General features: G+C 43.4%; 1 protein-coding gene and 1 long non-coding RNA gene across 4 annotated transcripts in view; one reads left to right on the forward strand and one right to left on the reverse strand.

Moving 5' to 3' along the window:
- LOC144036599 (uncharacterized) overlaps window positions 1-24,103 on the forward strand; it is a 129,186-nt gene that overhangs the window by 11,784 nt on the left and 93,299 nt on the right. For all 3 annotated transcript variants that reach the window (XR_013288681.1, XR_013288683.1, XR_013288682.1), the window contains exon 3: window positions 18,761-18,833. This is a non-coding gene — a long non-coding RNA (uncharacterized LOC144036599). The remainder of the gene's footprint in view (window positions 1-18,760; window positions 18,834-24,103) is intronic.
- Window positions 2,071-24,103, reverse strand: part of fstl4 (follistatin-like 4) — a 120,618-nt gene continuing 98,585 nt past the window's right edge. The window contains exons 10-19 of the mRNA XM_077547344.1: window positions 18,746-18,912; window positions 16,986-17,106; window positions 16,002-16,163; window positions 12,935-13,069; window positions 12,718-12,744; window positions 10,474-10,592; window positions 9,324-9,473; window positions 7,594-7,701; window positions 4,434-4,543; window positions 2,071-4,319 (exon numbers count right to left, since the gene is read on the reverse strand). Coding sequence (XP_077403470.1) covers window positions 3,635-4,319; window positions 4,434-4,543; window positions 7,594-7,701; window positions 9,324-9,473; window positions 10,474-10,592; window positions 12,718-12,744; window positions 12,935-13,069; window positions 16,002-16,163; window positions 16,986-17,106; window positions 18,746-18,912 — 1,784 coding nt within the window. The 3' untranslated portion in view covers window positions 2,071-3,634. The remainder of the gene's footprint in view (window positions 4,320-4,433; window positions 4,544-7,593; window positions 7,702-9,323; window positions 9,474-10,473; window positions 10,593-12,717; window positions 12,745-12,934; window positions 13,070-16,001; window positions 16,164-16,985; window positions 17,107-18,745; window positions 18,913-24,103) is intronic.

Raw genomic sequence — 24,103 nt, forward strand, 5'->3', positions numbered from 1 at the left:
GAGCAAATTTGAAAAGTTACAGCAGCACACAACAAAATGCTTAAAAATAAATCAGGAAAAAAATTAATAAAACAAAATCAATAGAGCATCAAATACTGGCCACAGAAAGCATCTATTATATTCAACAACGTTCAAGATGGATAATAATTGAGTAAAAACAGATATTGATTCTATGGGACTGTATTGATGGAGGTTTTTGGTAAGGTGCGCCCAACCACTACTTTTATATTGACCCTTTCCATCTCAATAGACGTCTTGGCTTCGCGCTCACGTTTGTACTGCGACTTGCTGAGAGCAACCGCGACGTCCCTTTTTCGTCTTCGCCACCTGCAGACGGCAGAGAGCCTGAACAAACACTTGATTGCGGCGGCGGCGGCAGGTGTTGGTCGGCGTAAGCCGACCAGGATTAGCGAGCGGCGGGGGATAGAAACAAACAAACGTTGGGAAGTTTGCAAGTCAAAACAAAACAAATCTGCTTGGAGGAGAAAAAGTTGGCGTCTCGTAGCTTTTTTTCGGCGTACGTCCAAACAAAGTTTCTACAAAATGTATTAAAGTGGAAATGATTTTTGAAAAATGAATCTCCTAGTTATGTTAGTAACAACCAAATAAATAATATAGAGCAAACTTGTCATGACAGTCGGGCTCCTTTTAAATTAGAGCTTCAAGCCAGAGATGTGGATTAAAATACAAGTTTCAAACTAGGTTTACAGTTTTTAATTGGTGTTTCAGGTTGAGGTTGCGGTTTAAAGCCAGTGTTGGGATTTCAATTTTCACATAAAGGTTAGGGTTTTAACACAACAGGTTCGCGGTTTCAAAAAACTATGGTTTAATGGCAGGGTTGTGTTTTCAAATTAGTGTTTCAAGGTAAGGTTAAGGAAATAATTGGGATTTCCAGCCAAGGTTTCAAGTCAGTATTAGGGTTTCAGATGAGGGTTAGGGTTTCAAACCAAGATTTGGGTTTCAAGCTAGGAGATTTTCATTATTTAACATCTGCTTTTCTTCCTACTTTGTCTTTGCCTTCTCAACTTGTTTCTTTTTTTTAGTTCCATTAAACTTAACAAGTTAATCCGCTTAATTTTTCTTTGCTTTTTTCCCCGACCCCGTGAACAGCAAAGTGTGGAAGCACCTCATCAACATTATGTGCCGCTAATTATTTGCCGGTGAGGTGCGATGAGGCTCAGCGCGTTAGCATGTTAGCCGCGGGCGACAGCTGCCGCTCACTTGCAAGAAACAGAGCACGGCTGAACTGTGACGCCGCTAATTGCCACAAGGTCAATTAGCCGCACATGTCGACAAAAGGCGGGAACGTCATGGGGATGGCGGAGGTGATGATTGTTCACCTGGAACCGGTGCACTCTTGCCCCCGCAATGTTCAACACCTCCGCGTTTGTAATCTTGCCTGGAGATAATGATTATCTATTTATTTCCCCCCCAGCTACTCAACTACTTTGTTGTCGTCACTTTTCGAACATGTTGACTAGACGTCCGCTGGCGACAGCATCAGGAGTTAAAGTAGCTAGCGACACTATCCGTAAACACCTCGAGAATTCCTCACATTTGATTGATTTTTGGAAAGATGAACAGATGATCGACACATGATGTGGTGTGCTTTGGAAAAATATAAATGACGTTGATGGATATAGACTCATGATGTGGTATGCTTTGGAAAATGGAGGATGGCTGGAGATTGGACAAACGGCGTGCTATGCTTTGGAAAACGAACCCAAGCCATGATTCATTGTCAATCATGCAGGGCGTCATACGGTGGGGAAAAAAAGGGAAGGAAGTGAAATGTGGTACATTGAAAAAGTTTGGTGTAGGGGCGGGGGCATGTTGCAACGCAGCGCCATTGTGTGTGTGCGCTTGTGTGATGTGATGACACGCCGATTATACTTGCCAGTCGCCCGTGGAAGCACCTTCATGCCATCTCGTCTCTTGCAACTTTTTATGCCCTGGAGTTGAAGTTGAAGCAAAGTTCACGACTCGACAAAAAGCAAACAAACAAGCGACCTACAAGCGACGCAGCAGCAATTTTAAGCGTGCTTCCATATGAATGAAGCGAGACGTTGATTTGTATTTTTTAGACGTGTTTTATTTGACTTTTTCTTACAAAAAAACAATGTCCCTGGTCAACCAGAGAAGACACAAAATGCATACAGAAAAAAACCTGTACAGTCACTTTTGTCATGTGTCCTAAACACGTTATCTACAACAAGCGTGGGGAGGTATGACCCACGGATCGAACAGTTCGCGTTCTGACATTGGAAACGATTGGACTAGCTAGCTCGCTGGTACGAGATCAAAAATGAACAAATGTGAATTTGTCTTCTTTTTCTTCTTCTTTTTTTTGTACACGATGAACTGTTAACGACTGTGAAGGTCTCTGAGAGGTATTTGGCGGACGGGACAATCGATTTCGATGGCCTGCACGTCTCACAGCTGTTTCTACTCCATACGCAGAATTCAATTTGTAAGTAAATGGATATATATGCTACCTCCAGCTGCCAAGATTGTCTTGTCAAACGAAGCTTAGCAGCATAAATCAACCACGAGAGACACAAATCGAGTTCAGTTCCAACACACTTTACTGTTAACCTCGCTGGGAATTAGTAACTAATTATTATGACTTCTTTTTGTACGATATCGTGCTGATACGTCACCTAAAGAATAAAAAAAAAACAGGCTGCAAGCATGTGTAAAAAAGAAAAAAAGTTTTTTATGTGTCTTATGTGTTTACCGTTATAGCACGAACTGTTGGCTGCGCATTATTCAAAATAACATTTTGCCAACAAAGTTTCACTTTGCGTCACGGCCCTCGTTACTGACCGCCACTCTCAAATGCTGGTTTGAATCTTTTAGGGCGAAGCTGCTAACAGCTAGCGAGGCTAACAGCTAGACTGTTCCACAACCAGCTTATTTTCTTATTCTCCGGACCGCGCAGACATTTGAAGCCTTGTTGGCAAGATATTTCTGTAGATTGGAGGGAGTAGTCGAATAATCAGTTCAATATCAACCCTGCACTATTTTCTCAATTTGATTGAAGTACTCTATCGTGTACTTATTGATCATTTCTATCAAGCTACAAGTCCATTCCGTACTGATTTGCTACTTAGCTAGCTAGAAGTCGTAGCTAAAGCGCAGAAAAGTGGAATTTCAAAGGTCTGCAGTTCACACGTTAATTCCAATCAGGTGACTTAAACGAAAGGTGGGGCGAGGTGGGGGGAGGGGGATAATACAGCGTCTAAAAGGACTCACGGACACTAAATGCAGACATTGACTGACGGACGGACGGTTTGTGGTTAGCACTGGTGAAGACGATCAACATACACACAGAAAAAAAAAAAACAATCGGAAAGCTTTTTTTACTCTAAAAAAGTGAGCATTGTGCATAGTTCGTGGTGTGGTTACCTGGTCAGGTACCAACTGTAACTTGCTGTGATAAGACGGAAGGGAAGTGCAATCATGTACAATTGTGTCGCACTGAACACCATTGACACTTTCTCCCAGCGGGACTATCACAACAATGATTTTTTTTTTTCAACACATTAACCCCCAACACATTTACCCCTCCTCACTCTGCAATCAACCAGGCCTCTTATTTGGAATCAAGTCCTACTGATGCTTGTTTTTAGACTCATACCTCACCCACCCAGACCACCGTGTTGCCCCTCGTGACGTCCGACACCTCGCAGTGCGGCGTTCTCTGTTTGCCGTTCAGAATGAAGAGGGATTGGGCCGACGGCGTCAACAGGTACTGTCCGAACGGGCCGCTGGAAACCACAACCCGGTAGGGCGCCCCCCAGGGCCAGCTCCGAGGGCCCAGCGGCTCCTTGAGGCCCCGGAGGACCTCGGTGTGTCCCGAGGACAGGTCGGTGAAGAGCAGGTCTGCGCTGGAGTCCGAGGCGGCCACCGCCACGTATCGGTTGGACGCGGTGAAGGAGGGCTGGAAGACCAGGTCCGAGGTGGCGACGGAGTCCTCCACTTCCTGTCGGAGTCGCATCTCCCCCTGGAAGGAGACCGTTTGCACCGTGAGCCGGGTACCGCCGCCGGGCGTCACGATGTAGCGGCCGTCCGGCGACACGAAAGGCCGGCCGGTGAGGTCGCGGTTGCACCCCACCACCGCGTCCGTCACGGCGTCCACCAGGAGCTGGGCTTTGCCGCCCCGGCACTGGACCAGGTAGACGCCGCTCAGATGCGTGTAGGCCATGCTGGCCGGCATGCAGCTGTAGTCCTTCAAGCTGATGGTCTTAACGCGCCGGAAGGTCTCCAGGTCCACCTTGTGCACCGCCGGCTCGTCTTGGAGGAAGACGAAAGCGAACCTTGGCGGACAGAGATCACGGCGGAAGGTTAATGGCCTGCCCCGTGGCTGGTTGGCGCTGATGAATGCGTGCCATTAGCTTTCTCATTTATGTGGCGGCGTTTTGGGCTTTTACCTCACGTGAGTGATGATGAGGTTGGTCGGCGGGATGAAGAAGTCGCTGACCCGCTGGAAGGAGGTTCGGATGGCGTGATGGACTTCACCCACGCTTGCTTGAGGGATTACCTGCAAGGAGGCCGGGAAAACGCACAAGAAATGTACTCTGGGTTAATTATAATCTCATAATCTTTTGTTTTGATGCAAGGAAAAAAGGAAGGTTTGTTCTTCTTTGTATGTCCAGCGTGTATTTTCACACACGTCCACCTCACGCGAGATAAGCGAGTGGCGCCCCGAGGTGACATCATCGTCCGTCTTGGCGGTGATAAACATCGTAAAGGTCTACAACGCCGGCGCATGAAATGTGACCTCGCATCGCTTTCCCCCGTTAACGTGTCTCATTCCGAGATACTTATCTCGGAACGTGGCGCGCAAAACAAGCGGCATCTTTCACTTCATCTGCCGCCGAGTCAGCACTTTCTAAATCATTTTATTGGAGTACGACGAGGAAGCACCTGATGCAACATCTTTGTCCTTGATACAATATACTATTTACTCACATAGTATCCAAGGATTATTTACACAGCTGCACAGAGTGCGGGGCATCAATTTATTGGGGGTCCATTTTATTAGTAAAGTTGTAAAAATGATTGAGATGAATATTCGTTTCTACAAGTAAAACTTATTTTTAATCAATAGTAAGAGAGTACTTAGAGTATATCAGGGGGCATTTATTGTAGTGAGGCTTTCATTTGCCTCAATAAGATTCAATTATTTTTTTAATGTTTTTTTTTTTTTTTAACTCAATGAGTAAAGGCACCCATTAGATGTGCAACGTTTATTCATGCAACAGACAGTGATTAATTTAGGCATTTTTAAAAGGACATGTTTGTATATATATATATATATATGTATATATAATAATAAATATAATTTCGTTCTAAAAATGCATTTGTAAAAATAAATGCTTCACCCTTGATTAAGATTCAACCCATAATAAGCAATGCCCTAGTTTTCAGCAACTGACAAATTCCACCATAAAATAAATTATGATTTTGGACCACCCTGCCACTTCTACATTTAGACACCAAGCTCCCCCCCCCCACTCCTTTTTTTTTTTTTTAAACAAGAACAAGGCATCAAACACACTGCAGCATCTCGCCGTAGCCCAACAGGGGGCCTCCATTCTGTCTGCGCTTACTCCTAACAAACCGGCAAAGAGCTGATAAATAATAAAAACAGAAAAAAACCCGCCCCGTCTCTTACCTGCCTTTTTCTTTTCAACAACATCTCAGCAGCACTCGAGTCGACCACGCGCAAAACGCAGGAGGTGACGGGATACAATAGCGGGAGTTAATACGGTTTCGCCGGGTATTATCACGCAGGCCGAGGTGCGCTAAGCCTCTTTCCACCCGCTTCCCTTTGTTGCCACTTCATCCCGGGCTTTCATCCGACTCGCTCGCTAGCGTCTCTCTTTTCCCTCAAAACATCAGAGCGGCGAAAAACAGATGGAAATCGTCTCTAATCCTTTTTAAAATGCCACTAATGAAGTTGATGGTTAAAATGGGACGGAATTGCTAGCTGCTCTTCACACGTTCACTTGCAACTATTTTCTATTAAACTATTAGAACGGCCAAATACAGATGAGTATTTATCTATTTATTTATTTATTCATTCACTTATTCATTCATTCTTTTATATATTGGCCTTATATACTTGCTAGCTGCTCTTTTTGAAAAAAAAAAAAAAAGGGCACGCCAGAAGTTGAGAGTGAAAATGTGACTGCCTCCAAGTTGTACTTAAGTTGCTTGCTAGCATCTCTTTTCTGTAAAAACAAAGATGACAACCTCCCCAGTGTTGTCACTTTTTTTGGGCGGGACATTTTTTAAACAAGTCCAGAAGAGTTGTTTTTTCTCTCCTCCAAAAGAAGATGGCTACAATGTTGACAAAAACGGGTGCTTGATTGTTATGCAAAGCCACACTCTACTTTGCTTTTTTAATTACACACAGAGGAATTGTTTTGTCGTTAAAAAAAATAATTGTACGCCTCATTTGAGACCCTAAGCGCTGAGTTCTAAACAACAACTGTGCGTAAGCAAACAATGAAACATGTAATTATGCAGTCTGATGGCGGACCCGTCCAAATTTGGACCTGAAAAGAACCCTGAGGAGAACCCAGGGACATATTAAGCCTTTCAGTCGTCTTTGTTTTCAAATTATTTTGGCTGTGTTGAGTGAATATACTGGGAGTGGAATTTGCCAGCAGATATTCATAAAAATAAAAAAAATCAATTGTTTTCTCTATTCCTTAAATTAGCCTAAAATGCCAACAGTTGTTTCGATCCTGCATTTGTTCGAAAACTATTTAATGCAAGTATTAATGTGACTATTTGAAGTGACTGGAAATGCCATTAAACAATTCCATGGCTATTTCGCTGGAGGGGGGAATGCCTTGGTGGGCTTCCGAAGGACTTCTCAAGGGTTAAAAGAAGTGTAAAATGAAAAGAAAAGCTTGAGAAAAGGGAGTGTGTATCCTTAACGTGTTGATCTGAATACAAAAAGAAGCGAAGCTCCTCCAAAGAGTCATCAATTTGTTGGGGGAGTATCACCCCTCAGCGAGGCGTCGTAACCATGCAGACGGCCGTAAACACCACGACTTGCCGCAGTTATAATTGCATCTTTGCCTCCGGCGGGACCGAGCGCAGCCGTAAACATGTTTGTGACTATTTTGCATATGACCATGACGTCCCCCTCGGACCATTTCCCGCACGTCCCTGACCCTCGGAGGATTAGCTCCACCTGGTTTCATTTGTCACCCATCCCCCAAGTGTACAAGGTTCAAATTTGGTAGGAGGAATATTTTTTGGAAGGAGTGAGCCTTAAAATTGCTGCTTCAACCAAAATGGCCTCAGGGACTGAATTTTCCAAACATTTTTGTGCTTTACTGGCCAGTCAGCAAACTTTGCTCCAATATTCTGCTCTCACATGGACCCCGAAAAGCCAAAATTGTACTCAAATTGCCACTTCCAACCAAAATGGCAGACTTCCTGTGTCCTTTTGTGCACGGCTTCTTCAGACTTTTTTTGTGGGTCTACTCATGATAGACATATCTAGCAAATTTCATGTTGCCAAGTGAAACCGGCTTTGGAGGTTGAATTTGACACAAAATGGTGGAATACCTGGAGGGTTGGGTGTGTCCGGTCCATGTCGCCCCACGTTAGCACCCACACTTGGTCATGTGACTTGTCGTAAAGCATCTTGACAGGAAACGGATCTGTAGCGACTGCCTGCAAAACAAAGACCACAGGATGAACTGGTTTTAATTCTGATATGTAGGAGGTTTTCACCAGTGAACCACCACAGCTACATTTTTTAATATATGTACTTTTATGATGGGTCAGCATTACAGTATTCCAGGTATGTTCCCAAATTGAATCTGGATCTGATCCAGATTTGGCAACAATGTAAAAACACATTTTGGGAAAACGATGGTAATGAGGCTGAATACAAAAATGAACAAAATATTTATTTCAGCTAAATTTGCAACGTATATGTAAGGTCTGAAACGTTGAACCAAGTTTAATCTGGATCTGGTCCATATTGCACATTTTGGAATAACATCACGATTAATACGATCAATTACACAAATACTTATCTCAGTGAAATTTGTGACATAGTGTATATGCAAGATCAGCAACTGGAATGTCAAGGAGAGTTTAATCCAGATCTGATCTAGATTGCATAACTGGCAATAATGTAAACACAACATTGACAAATCTTATTAAAGATATTAGTGTGCAGATTGAATTACATATTGGTATGTGTGTCTATGAAAAAAGGATGCAAAATGAATAGTTTTAAAATACAAATAAATAAACAATAGCCAAAATGCTACACGGCTAAAAGAGTGGCTTCAAAAGTCCAGGAAAGGCTCATTTAGATGAGAGCCTTGGGGGAGGTCTATTCTCTCTCACTCTCCGAGTACTTAACGATTTATATGTTTTGGTTGAGCCGTTAACCAAAGGTCAAGAAAAACTCTGCCGGGCCTCTTAGCACAGTCTTGACCGGTTGCTCCACTGGCGTCCATGTAACATTTTGCCTGACATTTGGAAAGAATTGATTTTGTTGGGCAGCAGATGTCCCATCATGCCAACACAGACGTGCTAAACGTGCTCAGCTGGTCGGGACGGTGATGGATCGAGCCGATATAGACTCGGGGAAGGGGGAGAGATGGAGGACGGAGAATGAATTACAGTAAAAAGGCAGAAGAGAGAGGAGACATGAAGGGTCAGCAAGCAGGAATAACACAATCCATTAAGCTGCTTCTGCATGGCTGCACAGCCAGTTGCTGACACCCCCCGCTAGTGTGTTATTGCAAAAATGGATTCAATTCATTTTTTGCCTCAAAATTCTACACAAAATACCCCATGAGGATAATGTAGGAAAAAGCTACTGAAAAATTGTGTACATTTGTTAAAAATGAAACATTTGCCTATTATGTGTCCACAACCTTAACTCACTTATTTCCCTTTATTTGGCTGCACGATAGCCTTATTTTAAAATGTATTACGTTCTTTTTCCTCTCACAAAATTCTATAAAAAAAAAAAGTCACAAAAGGACAGATTTAAAAAATAAAATAAACACTGAACTATAATCAATATTTAAGTTAGGAATTAATGGTTTCATTTTTAATAAAAATAATATTGACAACTTGTCATGGCTGCTAATTTTGTAGCTAATTTTAAGGTAGAAAAAAATCGATTTCATACATTCTGAGGAAAAAGTGTTTTAAGCCGCAACGGAAACCGCTTTCCCCATAAGTTTGACCTTTTGCACTTCCCATCATGCATCAGGCCACAGGGAGGCTTTGAAATCAACTGTTGTAGGAGGGTGTTTTCTGCCACCCACCTGCACCACCCGCTGCGCCTGGATGTCCACCACCAGCAGTCGGCTGTGGAGGGGCTGGCTCACGTAGACGTACTTCTCGCGCACGTTTACCGCCGACGACCACACGCAGCGCTGGGGGGACGGGCCCTCGCCTTTGGGGCACATCTCTTCCTGCCGGGGGGGCCCGACAATCAAGCGAGGCGGGGGAGAGTGGAGAGAACAGAACGAATTAGCAGGTTCGATTTATGACACATTCCCGTTGACGTGCTTGTAGGTTACAAAAAGATGGCTTGGCAACATTAGCAGATAGCCACATTAGTTTGATGGCAAAAATGCATCCTGTGGCTTCTCCTATTCGTAGAAATTAAGTTGTACTGTACACTAAGGCGTTAACATTTGTCTTTTTATCAGGCTAAAGATGGCTGAAAATAGCAGGCAACATAATAAATTCCTAATGTTCGCTCGTCTTGCAATCATTTAAGTAGTGTTTGACCATTTTTCTTAAAACCTTTTCAGCGAGCGTGTAACTGTTTGTCTTCTCATAATCTTCTCAAAGTAACATTTTACCGCCGTAGTCATTTCCAAGTGCACATTTTGAGTCCTTGCTTTTTGTGTGCCTACAGCAATTCACCGCTCGCATTGGGGCTGTGCTCGGTGAGCGTTTAAAGTGCAGCGAGTGCTGTTTGCAGCAGGAACTCGCTAACGCGTGGCTTATTGAGTTTCTATTGATCTCTAATACAATCACAGGCGGCTCCGTAAAAAGCCCAATCCCTTTACGGAACAAGCAACTTTTAGCACCTTAAAGCCCATTGTTCCACTTCCCAGTGGATTACCCGCCCGAGTATCGACTGTGTCTATGCTAAAGGATGCGAATAATCCCATTAAATTTGGGGGTGTTAGGGAGCAGCTCACTCTGACTAGATGAGGGGGAGGTTGCTGACACATTGCACTGAACATGAGATAATCCTGTCAGGACGCATGGAAAACAAATCAAGGCCTATTACCTAAGTCCAAGATCACGGGTCGTACATAAAAATACAGTGGTGGGAAGTAGTGGAAGACCAAACAGCTGCCTATTGAAAATCTGCACTTCTACTTTCACCAGTCTTTTTTACTTCTACTTAAGTATGAGTACTTTTGCCTCTTCTGATAGAAAGCAAACAGGAATTACGTATGTAGCGACGATCCTCTCCGTGCGCTTGATTTGCCGGCGGATCTCGCACTGGCTGGGCTGCAGCAACGTGATGCCCTCGTCGGAAAACACGTAGAACATGTTGCCCACGCTCAGACCTGCGGGAAAATGCCGGGAACAGGATAGGAGTGGCTCAAGGGGTAAGGATTAAGTCATCAGTTGACACCAAAGCTTCTTGGGGAGTAAACACACCAAATTGCGTCACGTCAGTATGAAATACGATTAAATTCTAGTGAGAATACGGGTGTGTGTTGTCTGTTAGCGTGCTAACACATTCGCCCATTCTTAAGAATTAGAATTCAATTAGAGGCATGTGATTGTTGATATCCCAAAATATAAGTAGGTGTGGGGAGGTCATTTCACCAACGCAACTTTACAGGGTGGTTAACTCAACCTTAACCCAAAGATAACATGGACACCAAACTGCTAACCCTAATCCCAAACCATACCCCCTAATTTCAATTTATAATCAACTAGAGCTGTCAAACAATAAAATTATTTAATCACATTTTAGAATTTTGATTAATCACGATTAATCGCTTGATTGAAAAAGGCTTTTTTTAATCAACATTTTTTTTCCCGCCAAATTTGAAGAGCACCGAATTCTTTTGACAATTAATGTTATGAGGACGTCTTCAACATTTTTGGATCCACTGCACACTCTCATCCCCCTCTTTTTCTAATCAGTTAATTACTTGCATAATTTAAAATGACCCCAATATTTTAGAAGAACAAATATTATTAATGTGATGCGCAAACATTTATTAAATGCTTTACTTTAATGCATGTAATTATATTTATTGCTCAAACACATGTGCTACCTTTAACATAGCCATCCGCTGTCACGCTAAAGGATCATCTATTGTCAAAATTAATAGTGCAACAAATCTGAGTCAATTCCTGATTAATGCGATCATTTTTTGTGAAAAAGCACTGCAATCAACCCTAACCCTACTAAACCAAACTACAAACCCAATCCTAACCACACCTGAACTGAAAGTGTCCGAAAGGAAAAAAAAAATATAACAAAACAAACAAAGTTTACCCATCTCTAAATTCTAATGCTAACGCTCAACCCATTTTCTAACTCCTAATCGAAATTTCACCTAACCCCGACTAAGCCAATTCTTAACAGGTACATTATTGTTGATGTCCTGAAAGCAAGTGGGTGTATGGAGGACATTTTGCCAATTCAACGTCTCATTACTCACATCATGTGAAACAACTAACCCAGTTCACACAATCCTAACCCGACCCAAATTTTTACCTCACTCACAGTCCTACTAACTCAAGCCTAACCCAACTTGAATCTGACAATAATACTATTCCAAACCCAATCAAATTCCTACCAACCTTAATCCCAAATGCCAACCCTACTAACACAAATGCTGATCAGGTTCTAAAAGCCAATACTTGGTGCAAACAATCACCAATTAGTAATTCAGCAAATCTTTTTATTGACGTTTAGCATTTTGGATGGGCGCCGCCATTGTTTTGTTGACGTCAAACATCTGCATCATTGAGATAATTCACTTCACCCTAAGGAGGTTTTGCATTTCCGACTTGCTGCATGCAAACATGCTTACAGAGGCACAAAATAAACGCCTCTGTGCAAGCGTCATTGAGTCCGATTTTGCGCGTCTTAAGCACATGGTGATGCGTACAGCCGATGGAGTGCCGTATGCTCGCCTGCCAGCTTGTCAACACGTCACATTTGTAACAACACGGCCAACGTACGCTGCCTAACAGCCTGAAACTGACAGTCAGCCGCGGCGGATGCTGCGCTCCTGTTGATAAATGCGCGCAAAGCATCCGCGCCGGCACACTGTAAAACACACTGTAGCGCGCCATAAACAGCGGTAAGTCTCATATGGAAGCCGAGAGAGCGGCAGTGTTGTTGTTTTTCTGGTTATAATGTACGCAGCATCCAGACAGGATTGGATGGTTTCCGCAACAGTGGAGCTGTGAGCGCTAGGTACGGGAAAAAAAAGGGGAAAAAAAAAGAGGCTGATTGTGTGCGAGCGGCAGTTGATGAAACGCACCCAGGGCAGTGTGCAAGGTGGGGAAGGGGGAAAAAATTGCTGGCGAGCCGGTGTTTCTTGTGGACAACACAACACAGCACATACACCGTCATTTATATGCATTCACTCGCCCGGGAGAGAGAGAGCCGCACTGCATGCCAACTTCATCACAGGAATACAAACGCAGTTGAGATGTATTTACCTTCCTCTCGCCACAGAATGTTTGCAACTGGAACACAAAAGGAAGACATCAACTTTAAACGGAGTTGGCTTGGCTTTAAGGAATAGCTCATAAAAAAAATAGTAAGCACTCGCATTCACCAAAACGAAAATTGTGCTTTTCGTGACCGGTTGGGTCCCAAACCCACTGAATATACATTTCTATCTCATAAGGCTACTTAGTAGTTTTTTCTTCTTACGTGTCTTCTTGGCGGAATCTTCCACAAACAGCGAAGAGATGTCCTCATCGACGCCCACCTCATTTTTGGCGATGCATGTGTAGGCGCCCGTGTCCTCATAGCGGACGCTGCCGATGAACAGCTCGCTGCCGTTGGCTAACAGAAGACGTGAAAAAAAAGAAGAAGTGTAGGATTACGAAAAGGAAAAATTTTGCAGGCATCTTTGGAAAATGAGTCGGGTTTTTGTCTCAGAATATTTTGAAAATTCAGCCCCCAACGCCAGTAGCAACATGCTAACAAGAGTAGATTCACAAAAAGTCTCAAGAAGACATGCCTGAAAAGACAAAGGAAGTCGGCCATTTTGGTTTGAAGTGGCTATTTTATGGTATTTCTTTTAGAAAATAACTCCTTCAAGACATTTCATCCCATTGCGACCAAATTGGAACCCACTATACCAGACAAATCGACAAAGAAGTAGTGAGTTTTCATCACGAGTGGGCGGAGCTTGTCGTTTTAACGTCCTCACAGGTAGAATATTGGAAAACTTCCGACTTGGTATAATAGACAGAATATGTTAAATTCCCAAGCATATGCATCCTCAGGGGTGACATTTGGATGAATAGGTCATCATCAGAGGCCGTGTGATGCACAGCTGCGCTCTGATCGTCCTTCCACGTGGCGCTCTGATGCCGGACGCCACACAGCAGGGACGTCACAGGACGTCTTTGCCAATGATGACGGCGGTGTGTCGGGCAGGAACATCAAAAGACGGCCCTTTTGCACCTTTCGAGAAACATCTATTGAGTGAGCTCCCTTAGAAGTCTCCACTTTTCTCCCCCTTACCATCCTGCCTCCGTCTGATACAGCCATTCATCAAACGAATGGCCCTAACAGAAGACGCCAGGCCGGAAAAGAAAAAGGACACGGGCAAACTTGTCATAGACATTGTTTGCCCGATTGCTACCCAATTTGAACCGCAAGTTAAACAGATGGCCAAAGCTGAGTTGTACAATTTTTAGATACTGTCATTGCCTTTAAGCAATGCTTTTTGTACATCTGCTCAGTTTTTGTACAAAAACAAACCGCATTCATTTGTAGGAATAAATGCATATTTATCTGAAGCATTTTTTAATTTGCGTATAAAGGTTGTAAACAGTATTCCACAGTGCAAGCTTTTATTCACAACTCCGGGGAATAACTACACCGGTCTGCACTGCAACACTCAGACAACATTGGCGTATAACATCCTGTCAAAAGTCAGACCTTCAAAATAACATCAGGCCCGATGATATCATAGATACACCACATAATGGCTTATTTAAGACTCAAATGAGCACAAAATAGTTTGAGTTGACTGCTAAACAAACCACCATCACGCTAAAGAAAGTGCAGTGAAACTGTCACTATACTATCATGCTTTTATTTTGACGCCTGCTTTTTGACAGGATGTTATGCCAACTTGTCTGAGTGTTGTCGAGACAACCGGGAGGCTTGTTCTTGCCTCGACTTGCTGATAAAAACCTGCATTGTGATTGTTTTTATCTGCATGATCAATCTTACCCGTAAAGCACTTTGTGACCTTTTGCCTGTAAAAGATGCTATAGAAGTCAAATGTATTTACTCACTTACTTGTGTCGGTTAAACCCTTTTGACATGACAGAAAATTCTAAGTAGGCCTAAAAGAAGAATTCAAGAAAGAGTCTTCAATTAAGCTTGAAGTGAGGTTAAATGTTCATTTATCCACTTCACTAGTCATTTATAGTTGTTTCTCACTGCTTTTGTTAAGATAGTCTCTATAAAATGTTTTTTGTTGTTGTTGCTGTGTCTAGAATGAATCAATTGGAATTACATTCTTTCCTATGAGAAATATTGCTCTGGATTTCATATACTACTCAGTTTTAGTCAGATTTTCTGAAATAGATTCATCACGAAAATCAAATTGAATTTGAAAATAGGTCCTCCAAAGCCAGTTTCACTTAGCTGAAATTTGGTGAGCCCACCAAAAAAGTCTAAAAAAGCAATGCCTAACAAGACCGAGAAATTCAACCATCCAAGTGGGCATTTCTGCTTCATTTTGGCCCGTTCAAAGTTGAACATGTCCTTGAGATTTTGTCTGATTGTTTCAGTCTTTCTTCCAGACTTTTACGTCATCAATCAAACACCAGCGAATAACACATTTGTCTCACCTAACAGCATCATGTCAAAAAGTGAGGCTTTCACGTAATTGTTAGCAACAGACACCTGGCAATTAGTGTCGAGCAGGCGGAACGTTAATTACAGTCGTTGACATTTCTCCATGTTTTTTTTTTTTTATGATCCTGTTAACAGCATGCACTGAAAAAAATGTTTTAATGACGTCCAAAGCGGTTATGTTCTAATTTTTCTGGCAACACTTTGAATTAAGCATTCATTAAATTAGTGGCTTTTTTAGTCTTAATTTGCAGGCTACGTGGCGTCGAGGGATTTTAATTGAGCTTTTAATTCCGTATGACAAATGTCAATTTGTTCGGGACCCTGCGGGGATTTTGGGGGCTGCTACTGAGATCTAATTAATTTGTTTATTTTGTTGGACATTTAATTATCTGCACAGTATGCTGACCTTACTTATTTTCTTTTTTTTTTATGAAAACAAACAGGCTTGAAACCTGAAATTTAAACCCCCTCCTAAAACATTAATTTGAAATGTAAGCCTTGGCTTGAAAACACCAAACCAGGTTTAAAATCCTAATTTGATCTTAATCTTAAAACCTCACCTTGCCCTGAAACCCTCATTTGAAACACGTGTTTACCCTAATCCTTGTTTGAAACCCTATTTTGTAACCCTCACTTGAAATCCAAACCGCAGTTTGCTTCAAACTGAAATTTGAAGATTTAAAAAATATATATATATATATATTCTATACTAATGACAAGAATTGTTAGTTAAAAGCTTTATTAAGTAAAAAAAGCAAAGAAAAGAAAATAAGCTGAAAGGGAAGTTAAAATTGAACAAGGCTAGGGGGCTTATGAATAAAAAGTTGGCCATAAAGAGTTGACAGTGAATTCTGGTTGACTTCCAACCCCCCCCGGAAAAGGAACCTGTGGTTACCTTTGAGAGAAAGTTGCTTGGCAGAGCGCGGTTGCAGCTCCACGCCGTTCTTCAGCCACAGCAGCTTGGGATCTGGGATGCCGTCGGCGCGGCAGTGCAGGCTGGCCGACACGCCGGGCTCTTGGGCCTGCGTCTCCGGGTACACCAGAATCACCGGAGGTACTGCGAGGCGCAAACGAGAGAGAGGAGGAGGAGGGTGGGGGTGGGGGTGAGACCACCAGCAAGGCGGAATTACTTTCACGGCGGCGCGGAATGGATTGGCGCGGCCAAGCGCTCGGGGGCGGCTTTATTGCGGCTGCTGCATGAAAAAGATGTTGGACTACTCGGCGGCGCCCGAGGGGGGAAACGCTGTGAGAGAATGTAGACGATGAATGACACCTACAGTTTGCAAAAGCACCTCAGAGCCTGACAAATTCCTTGCCTTCTTTTTTTTTTTATGGCTTTGGCATGTATGCAGGTCTACTGGAGGGATGTACGACTATCATAAGCAAAGAAGACAGTCCAACCAAAATGACCACAACACTTTTGGGAATACACCAAAAACGTCATCTCTTTGTTCCTTCAAGATCTGAACGTGTGTTCATCTGACTTTTATTGACTGCTTTTATACTGCTTGTGAAAGCAAAGCATTTTAAAGTCCTTTTTTTTATTTATTTCAACGTAGCTGTGACTGCAATGCAGAGACAAAGTGCTGCTGGAAATATTCAGCCTTCTGGGGTACTACCATGCGGACCTAAGTAAGGAAACAAGACCTTTGAAGTAATCAGTAAGGAAAGGAAACAAGGCAGCGAGGGTGCAAGGAAGAAAAGGTATATAAGGGAAGCAAAGGTAGCAAAGGGGGCACGAGAATCAGGATGCAAGGAAGGCAAAGCAAGAAGGAAGGAAGGTAATTCAGGAAAATGCAAACAAGGGAAGCAAAGGAAACAAGGACATGTGACGTAAAAAACGTTGGGATTAGTGAATAAGAAAGTCGGCCTGACTGACCGTTGACCTGCAGCACGTGCGTCTGGCAGAGGTCCTCGTACCCGTAGGCATGGCAACTGTAGTTCCCCATGTGAATGGTCGTCACCTTGGTGATGTACAGCGAGCCGTCATCCCCAAAGTCCTTCAAACACACATACGGCAAATGAAACGGCCACAGGGATGGAGGCTGCGACGATGGACGGGGGGGGATAGCGGGAGAAGGATGGGACGTCGCCACCAAAGGGGGCCGAGGGTAGGGAGGGAGGCGGGAGAAATTCGGGCAGCTTGATGGAACGCGGCGGGGTAGCGGCGGGATCACGGGACTATGAATCAACGCCCGGACGGCGTTTGGGAATTTGATCCTTGGTGCTGACAAATTGCAAGGGTTAAAAATATAACAGCCATTAGCTTGACGAATGGGGGCACTTGTTTGTTGCGGCGGCGCGCGCCTGGGGGGCTGCGACACACATCTTAAGGGCGGATTAAGGCATTACGATTTTTGTCTTCCGCCAAGTGGCATTTCCCACCTGTCTTTGTCACGTACTTGCTCGAGGGCGGTCAACAATTCTCATGTATGACATCAACAAAAATAAATAAGAACAAATGCCTTGGCTGTACGAATATAATGACTGATGTATTACGTCCAATGGCGCGCCAACAGCAGCTGAAAAGCAGGAAGGCGCGACTGACTACTTTTTAAAAAATCAAGCTGTATATAAATACAGCACTAAGGGGTGTAATGATAAATCGGAAAATCGGATATGATATAAAGATGGAATTAAACCCAATTGTTCCAATTGTATTGCAGCCCATATGACCATTATATATACCGACTGTATATATACTTAACTATCGGTATACGTATATTAAAAAAAATAACAGAAATGTTGGACTTTTTTTGTCGACTTTACTTTCAAGTACATTACACAACAGGAGGTGTGGGTTAGCTGTTGCACACGGCCTGAAAAGCAAACATTTCTTATCGCCTTATTTCTCCTGCCATCTGATTGGAAAGCAAATGTGATAAAAGCTTGAATAAAGAACCGAAACGAGGGCAGACGGAATGCGCCTAATGCTTTTCCAAGCGATTCACTGAGCCTCGCTGGCATTGTGCGGCAAATGTAAATGCTGGATTCCAAATGGCACTCGGCATAATGGCATGTTAACCTTTTATTTCATCAAAATGTACTACAAGGCAAATTACAGTGGACCCGTTATTTCTATCAAGGCTTTTGTGCGGCTAAGGACATTGGTTGTGGCCGACAGCCGTGTTTCAAATAATTAAATTCAAATTTGTTATCAAAGATTTTCTTCTTTTTGCCACACTGAAGCATTAAAGTGTCACCGGCGCATTTCCCTTCACCATCATGAGAAAAGAAAAGACTCTTCATTCCACTTTTTTTTGTTTTGTTAATCATGTTGCTGCCACTTACATGCAAATCCAAATAGTTGCAGAGTAATGAAATCAAAATACATTATTCATTGCTTTTATAATGAATGGCAATTTGCCACATCGTACGTCCACTTGGCTTCCCGAGATGTCTCATGTTGTTAATACGCAGAACAACTCCAAATGTCGTCTATTCAAAATGTGTCCTGGGAAATAATAAACGAGAATTCTGTTTTCTCCCTCTAGCACAGATAAATTATAAGATATTTATTGAACAAAACTCAAGGAACACATTGAAACCACAATTAAATGACTTTTTTTGTTTCCCTTAAGTTGAAGATGAATGAATGAAAGCACTTATTTGAAGCTATAATAATATAAGGCAACTCACATTGATGTCCTCCAGGTCCAGGAAATTGAGCACCACGCCGTTCCTCTTCCAGATGATCGGTGGCCGCAGGGTCCCCTGGATGGCGCAGGTAAGCACGGCGCTCAGACCCACCGTCACCGCCGAGACGCTGACCCGCTGGTCCTCTGCCAGGTTCAGCTGGACCACCTCTGCCAGAGGTGGGGAAGGGATGGTTCCGCCATTAGGGAGGAAATAATTGTATGAATGGGGAGAGGGGTGGGGGGGAAATCATGGAAATGTGCTGATGCGGCAGAACAGCGACCGAGGCTTAATACATCTCCAGGGTCCGTCTCATTACTAGCGGAGCGAGGAGGATAAACAGCTGTCCCGGAGTGATTCCGCGCGGGAATAAAAAGAGCATGTGGCCGAGGACTAAATATCATTCTTCTCATTAAGGCAAATTTATGTTCATTGGAACGATTGCGCATGATTCCGTTCACCTTTTGCGAGGAGAGCAGGAGTTATTATCCACTTTGGTTGACGTTCATTGACCATTGTTCATTGGGGCCGTGTAGGGTGAGTGTTAGGTTTAGTGTCGAGTTTTCTTCAGGAAGTCTATGCGGTATGTACAGGTTGTCCTAAAAGTCACTATACTGTACACTTCCTTTTGCCCATTTCATTCATCAGGTAGAATTCGGACAGACATGAGGCCGTCAGCGTAGGCTTTGCACTTTTTATAAGCATGATTCCCTTTCCCATGGCTCATCTATTGACACTGGAGCAGCATTGCAAAATTGTTACCTGTCAGGAAATGTTTCTGTCCCCAACTGAGGTTCAGGTTCAATGTTTTCGATAATAGGATCTATTCTTGACAAGCCACACAGCAGAAGGCCTGCTACTCTTAGAGCAGGCATTTGTGCAAAACCAGGGAAAAGCCCATCTGGAGGACGGCACTGGAACTCTGTATTAGCAAAAGCTCAATTCAGAGGATCCTTCAGTGAGCGATAAAGCTCTACTCGTACCGACTTCATACGTGGGATTTCCATCCACCCATTTTTATTCCAATTTTCAAGAAATTCAAAAATAAGACTGAATGGAAACGCTAGAAATTCATAAAAGGACCCAAAATTTACCCCCCAAAAGTTTTTACGCTTGGAAGGGGTGGATTTTGAAGCGTATCGAAAAAAGGAAAATGCAAATTTTGGCTATGGAAACAGGTTTTGCGAATAAACGCTGACAAGACAGGATACATGTCGCATGTTTTGACTGGATATTACGTCACACGTACGTTTGTAGTCACAAAGCAATGGCAGACGATAAAATATGGTATGTTTGGGGGCGACGAAACAGAAATCTTTTTGGAATTAATTAAAGAAGTGAATATTAATGCAATTTTCGATTGAAAACAGCAAAGAAACACTACGGTTTATCAAGAATTACAAAATCAAACTCATACGGTGGATCCCATCTCTAGTCCCCTCTCAATATTTGCAAAAGAAGAACAGATGGAAACGGGCATAAGTCGCATGTCCGTTTTGCGCATTTTCAGTAAATTCACTTAAAATATTCAAAACAATTCGGTGGAAAATGGAAACCTGACTAATGTCTTCTACTTGAAGCTGTTGGCTTTGTGCAAACACCTGCTCTTCCTGTCTAAATCAATGCTGGGTCAAATCATGAAAAAAGAGGCGGGGAAAGAAGAAGCCTCGCTACATGCAGTTAGCCAAAGTCTTTTTTTTCTCTCAACCAGGTCCTAAAAAAAGTCTTTGCACAGCTAATTCATTGTCCACTCTTTCACATTAAGATTCGTTGTCTTAAGTTACTTCACAGTTGGTCTCTATCTGGGCTTCTCTGTTGGTTAGAATCACAGAGTTCGAGTTGGATTAGGTTTGGGGTATTGGCATTCAAGACTTTCCATCAGGAAAGCGTCAGACCTGTTGTGTGTTCAGTGACAAGCAAGTCTGGATTCCCGGGTTGCAGCAATTACATTTAAGGCACAAATTAACAACGTGTGCCACTCAGGCTGCCCATGCGGGAAGTTATTGGCCTCAGCAGCATCGCCGTTCCTCTGCTTTCCCTTGTAAACGTAGCAAAGGGGGACAACAGAGTCATCGGATCGCCGCATCAGTAATTCCTCCGGAGAACGGGTACGTGCTCTGCCTGCCATCGCTCTCACTTCATGCCGGGCACGCTCACGCATTCCCGCCTCGGTCAATCGTTCGGCATTAGGGAGTCGCTTTGATTCTGATGCTCGCGCTTTCACATCCTCCATCGCATCCGTTTCTTCGATATTGTAATCCATTTCTCAACCAATTCAAACCATTCGATTTAAAAAGATGAATACAATTCAGGACATTTTGGGAACTATTTTCCCACATACCTCAAATTCCCACTTTCCCCAGCATTCCACCACATAAAAAAATATTGAAGCAAATGAGACATTCTTTCCCTACAGATTTCAGTACATCATAGAAACTATTTTACACATTCCAATAATACCCACGTTCTCAAAATCTTCAGCTATTTTGCGGACCCTCAAGCTACGACATGCAGACTTCAGTTTGAGAACTGAAGAGTTTGCTTCACTGCACACAATCCCTGCAGTTGGTAACTAGAAATGCTTCCTTCCTGTTTCTCTCTCTTTCTCTCTCTCTCACTCTCCGTTAGCGCTCCTGATTGATTAGCGGAGCTCCCGGAGTCCCTGAATGGTCAATTACTGGCTTCTGTGCGACTGGGCTATTCCGGGAGAAAAGGGTGGGAAACTAACAGGGGCATCATTTTAAAGATAATGTCATGACATCCTTGCCCGGCCATGCGGAGCGACAGAGAGCGTCCGCCTGTGGATACGCAATTTGTCCCCTCGTTGTGTCAGAATGGGTTCAAGTCACGGGAGGAAGCCTTGAATAGCTTGACAATAGGCTCTTCAGTTTATTTATCCTGCTGCATGTACAGCAAGAGTTTGACACCAGAATAGATGCTAGTTAGCTAACCACCAACCCTTACCCGGCCCGACCCTGACCTTAAACAGAACCTTTCACTCGTGGAAAATCTGGAATTCCCTAAAGTCCACAAGGTCCCGTTTAAAGGTGTTCTTACAGCTCATCTCTCATTTGGCAGCAGGAGAATCGATTTATTAAAGTGATGCTCTCTTGTAAACGTGACACAAAATCTCCGACAATCCTGATAATCCTTCATCTTTACCGTGAGGATCGCTAACCCCCAAATCTCCACTACACTCAGCCTCTTTTTGACAGGTCCAGCTAAGTGGTCTTTCATGTTCGTGTGAGGGGAGGACCGGGTAAGAGATATAAAAGCCTACAGTGGTTGTCAGAGGGGGGTTTCACCTGACCCAAGGGTCGGAATCTGTAGCGAGAGTGGAAACTTTACAGTATACTGGCAGCATTTTTTAGTTGGAGGCCTTTTCTTTTATGTCGCCCCCTAGCAGACTGATTGCCCCGGGCTATGTTCACCAACGGGGCCGGGATAAAATCTCTGTCCACATGATAACGCGTTTGTGAGCTGTCGAGAGCACGCCCAAGCAACAGGTGGTGCTACGACTGCTTATCTCAAGGCCACTGTAGCCAAGGGTGAGGTAGCAAGGGACATACTGAAAGGATACAATTTGAAAAGACAAAAAAAAAGGCCCGATTGCAGAGCCAGTACGCTTGGTAAAAACTGGAATAAACCCTAACCTCAATTTGAACCCAAACCTACGCAAAACTAACCCCAAATCCAAACTTTATATTATGATGTTTATCCCACCACTACTCTTTTTCGTAACCCCAACACAAATCCTAAACCTAATTTTAGAACTACAACCCTAATTCCAATGGGTCAGAAGACCACTTTTGTAAGGACATCCTCCAGTCAACCTCTGCTTTCCCATCAACCTCCACACCTTCTGCCCTAGACCTAATTCCTCCTCGCTCTCCTATAGCTTCCTGTAAGCACTCCCCCCCTGCCAGGTTGGAATCTGTGCGCCGCCTGTAATCCTCACCCCGATCAAAACGTGCCCTCATCCTACTGAATATGGAGGAGCTGCAACCAAAGGAGCTACGAGGCGTCCGTTAAGAAAGCTGCAAGCTGACAAATTGACTCACTTGTCTTCCCTCTCGACTCTTTTCGCCAGGCGTTGTATAAGAGCCCACTTCCTTCGTTTTTGATACCATACTTTAGTCAAGACATAACTGCACTACTAAAACTGAGCCATCTGGCCAACTCGCTGACAATCCACAGCGAGCAGATGTTTTCCTTGAAGGGAACAAAAGTTCCCCTGAGAGCTTTGTCGGGAAATATGACTTTCTCTGCTGTGATGGCAATTTTTTATTTATTTTTTAACAGTTGACAGTATTGCTCCAGAACAAAATTTACAACAGTTTGTTACGATTCACATTGACTAACATTGTCAAGGATATCAAGCAGAGGTGGGAGACTGGGAAATACTTGAAAGTTGCCACTTCTAGGACTTGAGATTTGCAAGGCTAAAACGCGACGAGACAAGTAAGCTACATTAACATGACAGTTTATTTTACCGGTAGCGGTTCAAACTTCAAACTAAGCTTCATGTTAGTCGTGCGTTCAATGGAGAAGACAGTAAAGTCACAAAAAATACAGAGTCTGGTAAAACTGTGATTGGGAATGTGCAAGTACAGCTATCGAGGGCAAAATCTCTAACTGTGTGAATGTGTGCAAGATTATATGACTTGACTCGTGACTTGCATCACCCAAGTAACATTTATATTCATCGGTCACTATAAAACCAACAAAGACGGTTAAGCTACGTTAACAGTTTATGACTTGACTGGACTTGTTTGAAATTGAGTGGGAAACGACTTGACTTGCTGCTTGTTTGACACAGCAACTTGGGACTTGCTTGAAACTTATGATGTACTCTGGTGCCAAAGGTACTCATTTGTACCGTACCATATTTTGGCACCCTCGTCTTGGTGTCCGTGTACCCAGTGGGTGGTGATTGATGGACAGACTGAATGGCCTTCTAAAAGCAGACAAAATGCCAAGAAGAAAGGACACCTCATGCCTGATTTGATTAAATACACCGAAGGTTAAGTTGGGTACAACACTCCCTTGGTAGCGAAGCAATGAGAAAGCAAAATTATTAACGATATGAAGACCGCAATAAAAGAAAGGCTATCAGGGTCAAAGTAAAGCCTTGCGAGTCCCTGCACGGATTTGCATGTCTGCGGCTAATTAGACACAAAACGTTGGCGGAAAGGAAAAAAAAAAGACGAGCGGCACAGGGAGCAGGCTCGGGTGGGATTACTCTCCATGTAATGACGGGAGATAGCGGAAGATTTGTCCGCAGACGAGCGCATCGCCCGCCGGGAGGTCAGAACGATGATTTTACATGATCCCAGGCTCGCATTTCCCATCGTCAAGTGC

This window comes from Vanacampus margaritifer, chromosome 16 (genome assembly GCF_051991255.1).
Source record: "Vanacampus margaritifer isolate UIUO_Vmar chromosome 16, RoL_Vmar_1.0, whole genome shotgun sequence".
NCBI lineage: Eukaryota > Metazoa > Chordata > Actinopteri > Syngnathiformes > Syngnathidae > Vanacampus > Vanacampus margaritifer.